Raw genomic sequence first — 18527 nt, 5'->3', positions numbered from 1 at the left:
CTTGAGGCTATTTGCAGTGCTACATCATACAAGCACTTACTTTATGCTTCTGAGGAATTTGCGATATTTTGATCACGTACTACTGTCAGAAAGGAAACTCAGTGCAGTATGACATCAAAGCAGAAAATTACCGAAATTTAAATCCACAACAGTAGTTTAGGGAACACACTAATTTTATTTTATTTTTATTGTTTTANCACTTAGGTTCTTTCCATGTTTTGGCTATTGTTGAGAGTGCTGCTCTGAACATTGGGGTACATGTGTCCCTATGCATCAGCACTCCTGTATCCCTTGGGTAAATTCCTAGCAGGGGAACACATTAATTTTAATCATAATGACTCAGCAGTGATAACATTAGCATCAGTAGGACTACAAATGAAAGCATGATGTAATTTCAAAAGTTGTTGATAATACTGAGCAGGATTTTGTTACCCAGAATTGCAAACAAGCAAACAGGATCAGATTAATACAGTAAGAAGCTAATAGCAGGAGTAAGGTGATAAACTGTTTACCTGCTGGAGAAAACATGGTTCAAATGAGGTACCCAGTGAATCAAAAGTTTATTTTTCAGCACTCATCCCCCAAATTTCAGTTAGTAACATTTCTTCCAGTACCACAAGTTTACAAGAACTTTCCACCAGAGGAAAAATTTGTATCCTTGACATTGCTCCATATTTGTATTAGCACTCATTTTCCACAAAAATGTAAAAGACAAAGGTACCATGAGACCACTGAATCTGAGGGAGAAAAACATTATGCTGACTGTAGTTACTTGTATCTTTCACAACAGAGTCTTTGCCTGGAACTTCCAGGGAAAGTCATCATTGGGCTAACTTTGCTTTCAGCTTTCCTTAACCAGCCTACTCATAGAGATGTTCTTGAGCACAGAAGTGGCCAAGAGAAAGCAGAAAGAGGCACAGATTATCAACTGTTTTGTAAACCTGAGGTTGATAAAAGCAACTGTTAAGGAAGATGGGGAGAGGGAGGAAGAAATACTGGTGGTTTAAAGTCTCCTTCGAGTCCTCTTCATAAGAGATGCCTAGCTTTCAAATAAACAACTCCTTATGGCATTGGGATTTTATTTATTTATTTATGTGTTTATTTATTTTTAAAATTTTTTTTTTTAATTTTTTAATGTTTTATTTATTTCTAGGAGAGAGAGAGAGAGACAGCGTGAGCAGGGGAGGGTCAGAGAGAGAAGGAGACACAGAATCCGAAGCAGGCTCCAGGCTCTGAGCTAACTGTCAGCACAGAGCCCAACGCGGGGCTTGAACCCACAAACTGTGAGATCATGACCTGAGCTGAAGTCAGATGCTTAACCAACTGAGCCACCCAGGTGCCCCTGGGATGTTTAAAATTAAAAGTTCTTTATTCACATAGTAAAAGAAATGAAAACACTGATTTTGCAATGGCTAACATTTAGAAATATCTGGTGTAAATATCTGGACTTCATTAAATATTCAGTGTTATAGCAGTCTTTAAAATGGAGAAATTATCACTAAAATCTGTGGGGAAATGCCTTCTCATTGAGGCCTCAGTAAAAATTCAGCTCAATTAATTATGACAAAGACATTTCTTGCCACATAGTAGAGCAGAGCAGAGTAGAATAGAATAAAACTTAAAATATCTGTAGCTTTCAGCTGTTCTGTATGAGCTTGGAAAAAACAAACTTTTTGTTAAGTAGAAGACTGCAAAGAAAATAAATGAGTTTATTTTCCAAGTTTCATTTTGAGTTGGTCACACTGAATCATGTTATATTTTATATAATTTAAATGTTACGCAAAAACATACTTAACTCTGTGAATATTTGCTGAGGGTTAAAAATGAGCAGCAGTACAAAGACTACATTTATCAGATTCAGAGGAAGACCTCCCAAGCAGTTAAGTGAAATGAAGGTTTTTATGAAGAAGAGCAAAGTAATCTACAAGCACAAAAAATATAATCTGAAACAAGTCTCTGTGAAAGCCAGTAATATCTTGATCCATCTGTGAACGGACTGGAGACTTTCTGAATCTTCTCTTTGGGTGTTCTTTGTGACATAATATGATGAAGTATTTTCTTTTGGCGTCCAGGTCAACCCAGAAGAAAAACAAATAATAGAACTTTGTCAATACCAATGTCTTCTTGAAGTGAATTCTCCCTGACTTTCAGCAAGACTTATGGCTGTGAGCAATTTGTCATTTTGTTCTCACCCATTTCCCCCACTCTACAACTCCTAATAAGATACTATTTTCTCCTGCTTCTTAGGTGTAGGGACAAGAGCATAAATATGTTCATCTACATCAGCAGAAACTTACTTTTTTTGAGACTTCCTGTGCTCAAATAGTGTTTCCTAAATACGGAGAAGAAAACTATCCAAGTCTGAAGGAGCTTCTAGTATGAAATAGTCATTCCTGCTTGTCACTCTATTTATATTATATTCACAGACTCTTTTAATCTTAGTTTATCTGGTACTTTCCCAGCTACATTGACTCGGAGGAATGTGTAATATGAATCCCATTTTCCAGACTTGATGATGGAATTAAGGAGAAGTTAAATTGAAGATATTACAGGAAATCTAAAAGTCATGCCCCTCATCTTCTAGCCATTAGAACATAAGGGACTAAATAGTGACTTGCAAACTTGAGCTTTTTCTGTGGGATTCTGATAGACCTGCTACTGCTGCTGGGACGTGTAACCATGTGACTAGAGGCATAGCCAAAGTAGAGATTTTAGCTAAAAGTGGGAGAGTAGCCACTCTCCTGTCATACATTCAATATTCATCAGCCATGCAACCTGCATTTTCCTGGATGTTCCTAATTTGTTATTCTGGTCTGTTAGCTCTATAAATACAGCTGTACTTTTAAACCAGTTGTATATTAAACCAATAATATCATTAAACCAGTAATTTGGGGGATGAGGAGAAATAATCATTGAAAGTTTGGCTCCTTTACGGGGTGCCTGGGTGGCTCAGTCAGTTGAGCGTCCGGCGTTGGCTCAGGTCATGATCTCACAGTCTGTGGGTTTGAGCCCCACGTCGGGCTCTCAGCTGACAGCTCAGAGCCTGGAGCCTGCTTTGGATTCTGTGTCTCCCTCTCTCTCTGCTCCTCCCCTGCTTGTGCTCTCTCTCTCTCCTCTCAAAAATAAATAAATGTAAAAAAAAAATTAAAAACAAAATATTAAAAAAAAGAAAGCTTGGCTTCTTAAGATAGATTGCCTAGACTTTTCCATGTTTTTGAATTCCTAATTCCCATTCTGCTTCCTAGTATTGCCAGTTTGTTTATTTCATCTTGCTAAGTCCTGTCCCCTTGTAATTGCCCCAGTGCAGATCTCAACACTGGGTACCAGATGACCAGGCCCTCTAATTTCTATGAAAAGAGAGGCAACTTCCATGAAACCTATCTCCCCTACTTGGAAAACCCTCATTCATATTATCAGAATTTGGTGTTTTCCCATCTATACCTTGATGAAGGTAGAACATCAAAATATTGTCCGTTTGAAATGTTTTTTCTCTCCGCTTCACTTCAGGTTTTTTAGATGTTTTGTGTGTCATCCTGTTTTTTCTTGAGCTGTGAACATAGGTCTATATATCATTATGTGCCTAGGATCATCCTAAAGGTGATCATACTCCAGTGTGTATGTATATATGCAGATAGGTTTATCTCTTTAAGCTAGAGTCCTACATGTGCCCTTTCTGATTACAACAGCATGAGTGGATATTGAGAACTTTGGTGGTCACTCATTTTCAACCCTCTCCTCTAGTGATGCAAAATTACTGTATTTACACTCTCATCCACCATACATGGAGGGTCCATTTCTCCTTCTCCCCTACACATGATATTATCAGTCTTTTTAATTTATGCTAATCTGATGAATAAAAAACTACTTGTTTTAATTTGTGTATGGTTGATTGTCAGGGAGAACATTATTATTATTTTTCATAAAACTGCTCTCTCAAGGTTTAAACAACTTAAGGTAAAAAAAAAATCTTTAAATGTTTCAAGGAACTGTAGGAAAATATATAATCACCTAGGGATGAATCCAGTAAATAAAAGTTAGATTTCTTTTTACCACATCTATAAAAAAAAGTTTGCATGCAGAAAGCATCAGAATATAGTTTAAGGACAACTACCATACCAAGGGGAAGCATTTGCTAATGTAGGATAGACAAATGTTAACACTCATAGCAAGAGAAAAAAACTAATAGAAAATGAGTAAGTAAATACTTTGTAGAAGAAGAATCAAATGGCCAGTAAATGAAAAGATTCTTGGGGCACCTTGGTGGCTCAGTCGGTTTAGTGTTAGACTTCGGCTCAGGTCATGATCTCATGGTTCATGGGTTAAAGGCCATGTCAGCTCTGCTGACAGCTCAGAGCTTGGAGCCTGCTTCAGATTCTGTGTCTCCCTCTCTCTCTGCCCCTCTCTTGCTATTGCGCTCTCTCTCTCTCTCAGAAATAAACATTGAAAAAAAATTTTTTAATGAAAAGATGCTTAACCACTTTTCTTTTTACTACTAACAATATAAAATGGCTATCTTACTATGTCGGTACATACAGATCTTCTTGATCCTTCTAAACAACTGTATGGATTACCATTGTTTATTTAAGCACTAATCTGTTGATGGACTTCAGGTTGTTTTCTACTTTTTGCTATGAGTAACGTTTCTGCAGTGTGTGTGTACACGCACTAAACAGGCATTATCAGTATTTTTAGTCTTGGCCTATCTAATATATGAAAATTTCTACTTATTTAAAATGTTTTTCTTTGATTATTACTATGATTTAGTATCTCATGTTTATATGCCATTTGTTTCCTTCATCTGTTAATTGCTTTTTTATTTATTCATTTAATAATTGCTTAGCCTTTCCTCTACCCATTTTTCTATGTTAATATCTATATTGATTATAGGAACTCTTCATAGATTAATGATATCCCTTTTCTGTCATGGAGCTTGAATATGTAATTCCTATAACTTGTTTGGTTTAGCCTAAGTTTTATTTGCCAGTCTTTTACACATCATATTAACATTTCTGCATCAGTGTAATTCTTTTTTGTCCATTAGTTAGTTACATCACTTAGGTCTGTTTTCTCTATGAGGTCATTGTTCTCCTTCTAGATTGTGTTCTCTTCATAACGAAGAACTATGCTTCCTCTTACAAGTCTAGCACAGTACCATTTACTTGATAATAACTGCTTCTTGATGATAGCTACAGAGGTGAGATTCTAGAAGTAGACAGTCAGGTCCTGTCAGGTTACATAGCACCTATGAATTGGGTATAGATCCTACCAGCAACAGACTTTGCTATTGTTTCATGACACTTGACCATTATATTTGAAAGAGAGAAAAATATAGTGTTACTATGTAATGGATCTACTATGCATATTCTCACTGCTTTAAATTCACTGATCATATAAAAAGAGAAGAATGCACTAGCTTAGTGTTTGATCTTTACCACATAGATCTAACGTCACGATCAATTGCTTTCACTATTTTCTTTGAAATCACATAAAGGTTCATATGTGCCAAATTTCATAAGAATCACATGATAAGGTCAAGAAATACAAATTCCAAGGCAGAATTTATATGCCCAGTTCACATATGACAGTAATACTATATAACCATATGTTGAATATAATACACTGTATGTAAATGCTATTCTTGAAAGCAATCCAATCAATAAAACTTAAAATAAATAACACTTTAAGAACACATCTCAAATCGACTGAAAATGGAATAGATGGACTCTATGGCAAGAACATCCCTATAAAATTGACATTCAGAGGCTATTAAAACAGAGAGAGTAAAACAATCTTGAAACTAAAGAAAAACTGTGAATATTTAGAAGTTTTTTTTTAAAAGCCTACTACATTGTATGCCAAGATACAGCAGTCGTTTTTATTTAAAGAGCTATTTCAATAAAAACTGTATTGCCAAGCAGTAAAAAGTAAATTCAGTTTGCCATCACCAATAGCTAAAAAATACTTCTTAAAGAATATACTACATAAACCCCCAAAAAAGTAAAAAATACACAGTAACAGAAAAAGTCAAAAGAGAAAAAAGTCAAGATTTAGTCATAATTGGGACTAATAAAAGATTGGCCAATTTTTATCATTAAAGAAGGTTATGGGAAAGCTACTGAAGTTAACTTCAAAAGCCTAGCAGCAAAAAGTGATTGTAATGTCAGTAAAACTCTGAAACAGATCAAATAGACCCTAAGTAGTACTAATCCACTGCATCTTTGAACATATATTTGCCTTTTTTTAAGCTGAAAAGCTTGCCTTTTTTTCATTAATTTGTTTCCAACATCCTGTTTAAAACAAAAAAAAAAAAGAAGAAAGTAAAGAAATCCAACTATACAACTGTTAACAGCAGCTCAGAGTACAGAGACTTTACCTTCATTCAAAGATAATATATGTTAAAATTTAAAATGACTTTTCCTTTTTGGCCTGATTCTGAAAAACATGGTTTCATCATTCCAGTGTAGAGAGAGTTTCTCTTTCTCCGTAAAGTACTTGTATGGCTAGTATACTTACAAACAAATGAATCGCTGAAGGTTACATACAGTGAATTTAACCATATTTTCTTCTTTGTCAGCTGAAGCTCTTACACCGAAATGAGATGTTTGTGATGTGATTGACATATTTTATTTAAATTTTGTCACTTCAGATCCCGGGAAGACTCTGCCTGAATCCCTTGATTACTGCAAAGTTTGGCTACAGACAGTACCTGGGGAAATAGACAGCAAAAGCGGTATTCCACCTTCCCTGGTAACACTACAAATTAAAGACTTTCTTAATGGACCAGGTAAGAAAGTCACAATTCAAATGTGTATACATTTTTCTCATGTGAGTATATTAACATGTACTTAGGGTGTTAGTGATTGTGACATTCCTTGCCAAAAATGAATAGTTCATTTCTCTTCCAAAAGTGTATTCTTCTCAGGCTGCCCATTCTAAAGATTAAAAGGCAAATATTAATATGCATTAAAAATCACCTTTAGTCACAGTTATCAATTAAAGAATAATTGACTATAAGCATAAGTGACTGTAAGACAAAGACCCAAAACTATATTTCTGCCTTTCCTGCTAATTGTGTGACTTTAGGCAGTTGATCTAATCTGCTATGCCTCAGTTTCCTTACTGTAAACAAAGTGGATGGATGGATGAGATGTATGATATATATATATATATATATATATATATATGGCAGTATACATCGATATATTCAGTTAGATAAACATACTTATTTCAAATGCTTAACCAAGTGCCTGAGACATAATAACACTCAGGTTTAGAAAGACAGATATGGTTATCAAAATGTATTGAGTGCTTAGTAGTCCCAGTACTAAGTACTTTCCATACTAATATAGACCCAAGGAGGAGCTGCTACATTTATTCCTATTTTATGAATTAGGAAGCTAAGACTTTGAAAAGTGAAGTAAATTGCCCAAGGTCTTAATGGCAGAGGAGCCATTCAAACCCAGGTCTTTATGATTCTAAAGACCTAGATCACTTCTGTACTATACTGATGTTAACAGAACTAAAGGTGTTTCCTCTCTCCTCCTTCTCTTTCTTGCTCTATTTCTTCTTCCTTCATCTCATGTTCCTTTTTCTCACTGAGGAGACCTCAGTGAGATCTTAACTATTTATTTAACAAAAATTACTATTTCAGTTTTTCTTGTTATTTTATACTTACAGTGCTTCAGAACATATTAGTCATCAAAGAATATTAGTTTCTTCATTCAGAATTTAAAACAATGGGGGCACCTACATGGCTCAATCAGTGGAATACCCAACTCTTCGTTTCAGCTCAGGTCATCATCCCACGGCCACAGAATCAAGCACCATGTCAGACTCCGTGCTAACCGCAGCGCCTGCTTAAGATTCTCTCTGTCTCTCTCTCCTTCTCTCTCCTTCTGCCACTCTCCCTCACTCACACCTCTCTCTAAAATAAAATTTAAATAATAATTTAAAACAGTCACACTGTCTTAGATCTCTGGTAATACTCTGCAAGGCATGAATTTTGATAAGTGAAAACTATCCACTTGCAGACCTGGTTAGGTGCATGTCATGGCAAACCAATGCACTTCCAGTCCATGGCTATGGATTGAAGAAGGCTGCTTTTCATCATGCCTGGTGTAAAGGGAGCCTAAAGACACCTATCCTGGCCCTTTCACCAGGACCCAGTTCTTAAGCATAATTCTCCAGCGCTGGGATTTAAAAGATACTAGAAGTATGAAGAACTATTTCTAATCATTATAAGTACCTAGACATCATTTTAAAGACTCAGATTAAAGTGAGAAGCTAATGATGAAGGCTAAGAGAGTCATTAAAGTTGGAAGAAGCCTTTGGGGTGAGGTAATGGATAGATTGAGAGTGATGTGAGTCCTGGTACTTGGCTAGTGAGTGTGAAATACCATACTTCATAGAATCCAAGCCACCATCAATTGTAGGAAAAAACATTTTATGTACGAAGAAAAAAGAAAAATGTCTGTTATTTAAACTATGGTACAGTGCTTTCTTATTATATGAGTTGCAGGACACTTGCTGACTTTAGAGTCATTGACGTGTAAAAGACTGAATGTATTAGAGTGGGTGAAACTGGGTAAGAATATATGGTTCATGGAGAAGTGAGAAAGAAACTTGGGTTTCCCTCTTCTCTTTTGTAGGTTCTGAGTTTTGGGGTTTTATGCACAGTCTTTCACTCAACTTTAGCTGGAAAGTTTCCCTCTAGTTTACATTTGATTGATTGATTGATTGATTTGTTAAAGGATGGGACCTGCAAATCAGTAGTTGTATACCATATTTTTATGGCAACCACATAAAGTCAATTTCAAGAGAAGTGTCAATGAATGAATGAAAGACTATGCGTGTAATTCTAGCAATTTGACTATGTAGTAGAAGTGTGATTTTTTAAATAGTTGTATTTTTGTGGTTCTAAGTTGGAAATTACATATATACCATTCCTTATTTTATGTTTATTCAAATAAGAGTCATAATTTACCTGGAGATTCAAACTTTTAAACAAATGAATTGAAAGCATTATTTTATAGTAGCACTTCTCAAACTTGAGTGTGCATTTGAAACATCTTTGGTGAGCTTCTTAAAATGCAAATAATTTCATAGTTTTAGAAGGCAGGAACGAAATTCTACATTTCTAACAAGCTCCCAGGTTAGGTGGATGCTGTTGGCCTAGAGACTAAACATTTGTAACAAGTTTTCATATGAATCATGAATGAATGAATGAATGAATGAATGAATACACACACACACATACACACAGTTAATAAGGACCAAACTGCAGATATTTTGAGGCATAGGAAAAAGGAATGACAGAAAAAGTGATGAGTGTTTTTTATATAAAACTTTTATTATGAAAAATCAGATACAATGTCCAATTAATGGTTTAAGTTCTTCCTAGTCAAAAACATTTTAACCAAGAGTAGTTTTCTTTAATAATGAGGGAAGATTAGTTTGAATGATATATCAGCTGTGTGGCATTCCACTAAATATGAACATCTTCGAAATGCTCCAAAATTTCCTTGCTGTAATTAATTTGTCATGTAAAGTATATAAGTAGATGTTATCCCATAGACTAATTGTATTCTCTCACTACACAGCCAAATTGCCACTCTATATTAATTTAGAGATCAATAGAAATACAGAATACATCAAGCATTTCTTACCATAGGAATGTGTTATTTTACAGATTTTTGGCAACTCAAGAAAATTAAATGTTTTCCAGATTTTAGATAATAGTATATATTAAGAGAAATATTATTTCTGCTGAGACAAAGGAGTAATCTTCAGCTTTATAATATTCCCCCAAATCATTCTCTTCCTTAAAAAATATATTTTTTAAAAAGCTTTTTTTTAGTATTCAAAATAATGCTTCTGATTTTTACATGGTGTTAACTCATTAAGAATCTTTTGCCACTGTTAGTTTTTTTTTAAGTTAGATGCACATCTTTTTTTTAATTAGAGAGAGAGAGAGAGAGCGAGCATGCAAGTAGGGGAGAGGGGCAGAGAGAGAGAGAGAATCCCAAGCAGGCTCCACACTCAGCGCAGAGTCCAACACAGGGCTCAATCCCATGACCCTGGGATCATGACCCAAGCTGAAATCAAGAGTCAGACGCTCAACCAGCTGAGCCACCCAGGCACCCCTAGATGCACATCTTATTTAAGTATTATTCCCAAAGTTTTATGCTCCAGCTCTAAAGTGGTATATTAGTCCTTTCTTCTTCCTGAATTAACACTTCAGTAGCAATAAAAATTAAGATCCTGAAGAATACAGGAAATACTGATTATAACTACTTAACCTTAAGTTTTCTTCTTAAAGGTACAAACTTAATAGCTTTCGAATTCAGCCCTACAGATTTAATTTTCAGGGATTTATTTACCTAAACAACATTATACAATGCTGCTTTTCAGCATTTGTTTTTGAAAAATAATTAAGAGTTCTTAAGTATTCTCTTATTTCCTCTGTTCACTTACTAGTACCTTAGAGCAAATGGTAGGTCCCAGCTTTTACATCAAAAACCCCTTCAAAGTTCTCTCCTCCCCCATCTCCTTCTTTCAGAGGCAACAATTGTACCCATTAGCAAGGTCAGTGGCTTGGAGAAACCTGGAAAACAGCAGCTACCAGAAACCCACTAGAATAATATCTCCAGCAGGTGATAGATTAGTTGGAACAAATTGGAACCATTGCAGTTCAGCAATCCTGGTTTCTTTCAAGCTGTTTTTAAAATGTCGTCATTTTAATACACAATCTAAGCCCTGCGGAACAGTCCACAGCAGGTTAATTTGAATCATATGATGTGTCACTGCCCTCAGCTGACATGAGCTCTATTCCATGTGTGAAGCCATAATAAATCCATTCCCAACCGAGGAAAATTCCCCGTGAGAAGGTGAACTAATCCAGGCCTCACACTGGCATGCTAGCCCTCCATAATTGAAAGCAGGGCCACCTGTTCCCAGCACAGTTAGCCTATAGAGAAAAAATTAGCATTAGATCAGATACTTCTTATATTGAAAAATCATTCATAGTTCTTGCAAATTCAAATTCCGCTGTGAATTGCTTGGTATGACATCATACAGAAACATAGGAATGTGCCCACTTGATCCCAGTTTAAAAGTTTTGTTAGCCATAGGATTCCTTAACTTTGAAATGAGAAATTTTTTTTTTAATTTAATGAGAGCTGACACGTGAGAAGAAGAACTGGGAAGGGTGCATATTTTTCTAATTAACTCAGGGTCATTTGTAAAAACATTTGAGCTCCCTGGTATTTTTTTCATTGTTCCTTTGCAGACATATTTTTGAGCACTGTCGCTGTAATGACATTTAATGAAATGACATTTAAATGACAACAAAGAAAAATCTGTGATGCCAAATTGGGAGAATATTACCACATCTTTTACATTGTGTTATAAATTAGCATACTGCAATCTTCATATAATTTAAGTAACAGTCATTTCAAACACAGTTATGACTGCAATTTCACATTTATTTTACTATACCTGGTGCCTCTACATGAAACACATAACCACTGAAATTTTTTTCTCTTAATAAAATCATTTCTTTAGTCTCTGTTTAACCTGTTCATTAATTTGCCCATGTAGTCTTCTGGTCATTTTAGTTTCATTCTGGATTTTGTTCAACTGATTTCAGCTCTGGTTTTAATTGATTTTTGTTTTAAAAATTTATTTGACTTTTAATTGGTTGTGATCCTATTTTGAATACTGTTTTCTTCCATTTTATGGATTAACTTGCTGTTTTATAGGTTGCAATGATTTTTTTACTTGTAAAAATTTTCTGACCATTCCAGTATAATCCCATTTCCATAAACTTATTTTATTTGAATGAAAATATATACTTATTAAAAAATGTAAAATATTACTTTAAAAAACTTCTCAGATATAGTAGCACACCATTCAAGTAGGTTTATATAAATAGACAGTAGAGATTTTAAGTTGTTTACTCCAAGATATGTTATTTTCAAAATGTTTTTACTTTGCTTGGTGAGCTCTGCCTTTACATTCTGCTTTACTGAATTTTTTACTCAGTGGGGATTGATTCAGATATATCTTGAAAGCACAGGTTCAGTGGCATTAAGATACCGGAAAAAGATGATACAAATAGCCTCTTGACGTTTTCTGGAATGGGAAGTGAAGAATAAGTAATACAGTATTTAAACATAAGAAGATTTTATTGTTAAAAAATGCATCTTAAAGAACTCATTTTAATTAATTCCTCTTAACGTTGCCCTGATGGTTAACCCTTTGCCTCTTTTCTCTTTCCACAAATGGGGCCAAGGCCCATACCTTAATTCAGCTCTACAGCCATACCAGCAAGCTATCTTCTATGTTTAAGAAATGTAAACTAGTTATTAAAACTATTAAGAACCTTGACTTTTACATTTCCTGAGTTTTATGGGTTCCAATTTGCAGTGTCAGCATTACATTTTCATAGTTTATTTTCCCCATGATTTATCAAAATGAAACCATAAACTTGATGTCAGGATGTCAAATAGGGAATGAACCAAGAATTTTAAAACACAGGAAAGCCTTTCATAATAGTTCAACCTCACTTTTTTTACTATAACTTGTATTATTGGAAGAAATGAGAAAAGTGGATGAATTTTAATTAATTTTTAATAAACTTTTTTTCTTTTATTCATGTAACAACATGATATTAATACCAAAAATTTCAGTGTAGCTCAGTAAGCCATACGAAGAGAGTTTAAATCTCCTTTGAAAGTCAGGCTGACAGTGGTGCCTCCGGGGGACCATGCTTGGCTAAGTAATAGGACCCAAAGAGTCACAGAAGCTGATTGAGAGGGCTGCGAAGTGGTTAAGAGGCGGCTCAGGGTCTCCTGTGGGGAAGTCAGGTGTATGGCAATCAGATTCTTTATTTCTTCATGTGGTCTAATTGTCAGGATTATGTCCTCTGCTGAAGAGAATGAGGGTTATCTTTCTAGGGACATGCTGCAGACTAAAGCTGAAGAGAACATTATTTGTCTTCTCCTAAATGTAACCTTCCAACTTGGTGCTTGCATGCAGGTCTTCTTCCTTAGCCGTCTAGCCTGTGCTTGCCCAACAGCAGTCTGTGGCCGTTTGTCCCTCCCTCTGTACAGACAAGAACCTAAGCTCTCCCTTTTACACTAACGACTCCCAAATGCCTAGCTCTGGTTTTGACTTGCCCAACTCCAAAACTGTTTTTCCATCTACCTATTAGATGTGTTTAGTTATTTAAGATTCAGTATTTTCACATTAAATTAAACCATTTTCTCTCCGCTCCTTACTTATCCCTGCCCTTCGTAGAGTTTCCAAACATCTTTACATGTGCTAGTGATAGCAACATTATTCCCGTCATGTCTTCTCACAATTTTACTGTCATTTTTTGATTCATTCTTTTTTTTAATTCCAAGTCCTTTTTGTTTTTCCTTTAAAATGGTCTTCCATTTTGCCTACTACCTGCCTGGTTTAGGTTTATGCCCTGATTACTTCCTTGGTCTGCTTACAGGCAACCCTCACTCCAGATTCTCCTTTTACTCACTAATCTTGTGGTCCCCTGTGCCCTTGATAAATTAGCTTCACCTGCCAAACTTCCATGATGTTCGACCACATACCTCCCTCAGTTCATCTGGTCAAAGCTCTCCTCAGCCCTCCAGGCTCTCTCTCATCTCATCTGCTTTCACTAAGCAGGTGATCCTAAGACGTTTTAGTGCTTTGAGCCTCAATATTTTCTTCTGTAACACAAGAGACCCATTTTAAGGTTCCTTCAAGTTCGAAAATTATGACTGTAATCCCTAATGGAACTCTTCCTTTATTTTCACAACAGATATTTATGAGCAATTACAGGATGCCAGGCATTGCTTTAAGCATTGAAAATACAATGATGAGCAAAAGATAGTTCCTCGTCTCAACAAATGCATACAATCTGGTAGAAAACACAGTTACAAAATAGTTACAAATAGTAGTATATAATGATATGCTAATATACTTGTCATGAAATTCGTTCTATGAATTCATGAAATAATGGAGATTCAGGGAAGTTTCTCTGAATGACTGACCCTGTAGCTGAGTTGCACAGGATGAAAAGGAATTAACTAAGGACCGTGGAGGGGAGGGTGGATCTCTGGGAGAATATGTGCAAAAGATGCTATGATGAGAGGTATCCATGTCTGATTACATGAAGGCAGGAAAGAGGAAACCAGTGCTATCAGGTGAGGAACTAAAAGGAAGCAGAGGCCAGGCCTTTCTGGTCATAATGAAGGATTTTAGGACTTTTATCTTGAGAGTGGTGAGGAGCTAGTAAAGAGCTTTCAGCAGGATGTGTATGTGGTGGTGGAGGGAGGAGGTATGAGATGTATGTGTTACTTTTTGAAAAGCTAACTCTAGTTGTAGGGTGGAGAATCAGTAAGAGGGACTAGAGTAGATGGAAGAAAGCAATTAGGAGAATATTGCAGTAGTACTGGTGAGAGGTAATGTAAGTTGGATCAGAGAATGGTGCTAGGATTGGGGCACCTGGGTGGCTCAGTCAGTTAAGCATCTGACTTCAGCTCAGGCCAGGATCTCCCAGTTCATGAGTTTGAGCCCCATAGGAGGCCCTCTCCTGTCAGCGCAGAGCCCACTTAAGAGCTTCTGGCTCCCTTTCTGCCACTCCCCCGTGCACACGTGTGCACACCCAAACAGGTGCCCTATCTGTCAAAAATAAACAAACAAAAAAAAAAGAAATGAGGAAAAGTGAAAGATTTGGCAGATAGTGGGAAGGCAGAATCTACAGACCATGGTAATGGAATAGAGGCATAGGGGGAACGAAAAAGATTTAAACATGACTCTGGGTTTCTGACTGGTCTAATTCATATGTTGAAACAAAATTCATACGTTGAAACTCAAATCTCTACTATGATGGTATTTGGAGATGGAGATTTGGGAGTTAATTAGGTTTAGACGAGGTCATGAGGGTGGAGCTCCATCATGATGGGATAGTACACTTATAAAAAGAGTTATCATAGAGCTTGCTGTCTCTCTCTTTTGCCATGTGAGCACACATTAAGAAGGTGGCCATCTGCAAACTAGAAACAGAGCCTTCACCAGAAAACAATCATGGTGGCACCCTGATCTCAGAATTCCAGTCTCTAGAACTGTGGAAAAATAAATTTCTATTGTTTAAGCTACCAAGATGCTGGATTTTGTTATGGCAGCCCAAGTGAAGACAGTTGGTTTACTGAGTTGAAAATACTTGAAGAGAACCACATTGTTTTTGTTTTGTTTTCATTTGTGAGAGTACAGACAGATCATGAGTCTTGTCTTGGATATGTTAAGTCTGTGGCAATTATTCAAACAGATCTGGAGCTCACAAGACCAAAACTAGTGATAAATGATTGGATGCTTTGGAGTCTTTGGATATAGATTCTAATTCAAGCCATTGGGATGGATGAGAGATTACTCAAGGAAAGAGTAAAGAAAAAGTAGAAAAAAGAAAGAGCCTAAGACTTCACTTTGAAGAGGTCCAAACAGGATTTACTGGCCAGGAGGAGGAGCCTAGAAAGGAAATTGTGGGCTAAGAGGAAAATTTGAGAATTGCAATTTCTAAAAAGCCAAGTCAGTAGTGCTTTGAGATTAAGAAAGATGAGAAATTGGATCTAGTGGATTTATAGACATTGTGACTGCAAGTGTTTTCTCCCTATTGGGTAATTCTGGATGAAAACTAATCTAGAATTCATTGTAGTAAGCAGGAGGGAAAAGTAATAGAAGCAGAGAGTATAAATAACTCCTTTAGGAGGTTTGTGAAGAAGAGGAAGAGGAGGGTGGGGGAGGGGGAGGAGGTAGTATATGAAGGAGTATTTGGGATCATGGTTTGGGGATTTTAGTTTTATGATGGAAGAGATTTGGATCTCTTTCCAAGAGGAATCCAATTGAGAGGATAATTGGATAAACTAAAAAGAGAAAAGATAAGGTGGGTCCCTTAGAAAGAGGGAAGAGGGGTGTCTGGGCGGCTCCCCAGGCACTTCGGCACAGGTCATGATCTCACGGTTTGCGAGTTTGAGCCCCACCTGAGGTTCTGTGCTGACTGTTCAGAGCCTGGAGCCTGCTTCGGATTCTGTGTCTCCCTCTCTCTCTGCTCCTCTACCGTTCATACTCTGTCTCTCTCTTTATTTTAAACATAAGATAAAATAAAATACTTCTGTAAAAAGAAACATTCCTTCATCTATTACTTGGATACTCAGTAGTATTGTTCATCTAAGAAAAGTAAAATAAATGCTTAATTCTTTTCCTTTACCCATTTTCAGGAAGGAGTTGGCTATCTAGGTGAGAGGAGTTTTTCACAATGTATACATATATCAAATCATCACAATGGACACTTTAAATACATTCCAATTTCATTTGTTGTTGCTACTTTAATAAAGCTGAGGAGAAAATGAATTATTTTTCTAGCATATTCCAAAGGTGGCCAGTTAGTTATTGCTTGGTATTCTTACGTCATTATTTTTACTACAACTCAAATTATCTTATTGGAGAGTAGGAGCCTCTCGAAATTGGCTTCCTTATGTTTCTAATATTCCCTTACTGTGGAACCTTTGTTCCCTTATCTCAAAACAAGATTTGGCTGTTCCCAAAAAGCAGCTCTGCTGTCTCCATCCAAGGATGAGTACGTGCCATCACCGAGGAAAGAAAAAAAAAAATTTAAAGGGCATAGACACCAAAAGAGCAAAGAGCTGCCAGAATTAGTAGAGCAGGAAAATGCACTTAGTCCCTTTTGATGGCTGTTTAGAGGGAAAGAAGTTCATGTAGATAAGTTCAGTTAAATACATTCATTTTAGAAAAACAGTACAGTTACCCTATAATCTAAGCGTTTATGTTTTGGTTTTTTGGGAGATACAATGTGGTCAGAAACTCCATGCTTGATCATAAGAATGTGTGCATGAGTAATTATAATAGTAAGGACTATGTTCACATCCTGGTTGTATGCACCATGAACTGCTGGCTGACCCAGTCAAGAACATGTGTCAGCCCATGTCTCTGAGTCTCTTCAACAGTATGTGTGACTGCTAGTTTGTACCCAGTTCCACTTGACATCGCATTGTTAACTGAAGCACTCACATCTGCCACCCACCGTTGAGGTCTTTACACTTCACACCTTCAGTAAAAACACATTGATCTCATTGTCATGGGCAACTTTCCAGGTTTTCTAGCTCTCACACCTGTGAATACTCAGTCTCCACTGTCCATTATCATCAGAAATACATTTAGTTGGACACTGTCACAAAAAATCTCAATTTGAATTGCTGCATAAGAGAAAAAAATGTACTATGACCTAATAAAAAAATATTTTTATTAGAGATACTACAATGCATAAAATCAAGCTTGATCATCGATCTGTTCTGTGTTTTACATTTACCTCTCTGAAATGGCTTTGGGGCACCATCATTCCTGTGCCTGTACAGTACCACCACCCTGTGTGCACTGACTGTTTTCCTAGCAAGGCTTGCTTGTCTAAAAAAATATATGTCTTTTACAAATAAAATTCCAAAGGAAGAAACACTTAACAAAGAGGTTTTCTTTCATAAATGTTATGATTTGGGTATAACAAGACATATTGAATCCATTGGGTTTTTGGTAATAGATTTCAAAATACATCATAAATGTAAGTAATATGATGACTAATGGGTCAAGTAAAGTTGGAACATTTTAAATGAGAAAATAGCTGGAACAGTTTTCAGGAAACTTTTCCAGTTGATGTTTGGTCCCCCACAAGGTGTGTATTAACATAAACTTAGGGGAATCACCTCTGGGGCTTGAATTCGCTCTCTGATTTCATTACTACAATATGATTCTTTTCCTTTCACTATTAAGTCATCTCCTAGGGTGATGGGAGCATAAAATAAGTGTAATTTATTTGTATTTGTCTAATCTCCTTTTAACTCAATAGGCATCTCATCATTCTGTTTCCTGGTAGCTGTTCAGAAAGTTTTGAAGGGTAATTAGAATCTAATAATTGACAGGCATGGGTTTACTTGGTAACTTAAAGATATGGAATGTGTTCTGGGGATGGTAAGAAATTATATCTGGCAGAGAAATAGATGACTCAGCTGGGAGATTTTCTGTTACTGTATATTCTTAAAACCTAAACTTTGAAAGTAATCTAGTTATTAAAATTCAATAAGGATTATGAAAAAATTCTAAACCTTTCTACTAAAACAATCTGGTAATAATTGGGATAAAATCCACCTTAACAATCTATGCCTGGTTCTTTATCCAGGTATATTTCCAGTTCTTGTAAAACATTATTCTATATATTTCCCCGCTATGTCTCTGTTGAATCAAATTTTTCTAGTCCATTTTTATTACTGTTTTCATCTTAATGATAAAGTTAATGCTTTTTGTCAATTTTTAAGTATGAATATCAGAATATATATTGTTCAATTTTTATTTTTATTTGTTTATGTTTAAACATCCCAGACTTTTTGTTGCATAATTTTTCGCATTTTTAAAAATAATCTTTCTGTCATTATGAGACTGAAAATATTTACAATAAAGGCACT

At 36.0% G+C, this 18527-nt stretch overlaps 1 protein-coding gene across 1 annotated transcript in view; it reads left to right on the top strand.

The window, feature by feature from the left end:
- VPS13B (vacuolar protein sorting 13 homolog B) overlaps positions 1 to 18527 on the top strand; it is a 761997-nt gene that overhangs the window by 570533 nt on the left and 172937 nt on the right. The window contains exon 35 of the mRNA XM_077748161.1: positions 6647 to 6784. Coding sequence (XP_077604287.1) covers positions 6647 to 6784 — 138 coding nt within the window. The remainder of the gene's footprint in view (positions 1 to 6646; positions 6785 to 18527) is intronic.

The sequence above is a fragment of the Crocuta crocuta genome, unplaced genomic scaffold (genome assembly GCF_008692635.1).
Source record: "Crocuta crocuta isolate KB4526 unplaced genomic scaffold, BGI_CrCroc_1.0 scaffold39, whole genome shotgun sequence".
NCBI lineage: Eukaryota > Metazoa > Chordata > Mammalia > Carnivora > Hyaenidae > Crocuta > Crocuta crocuta.
Note: the sequence above shows the minus strand (reverse complement) of the source record. Positions and strands in the feature narration are given on the sequence as shown.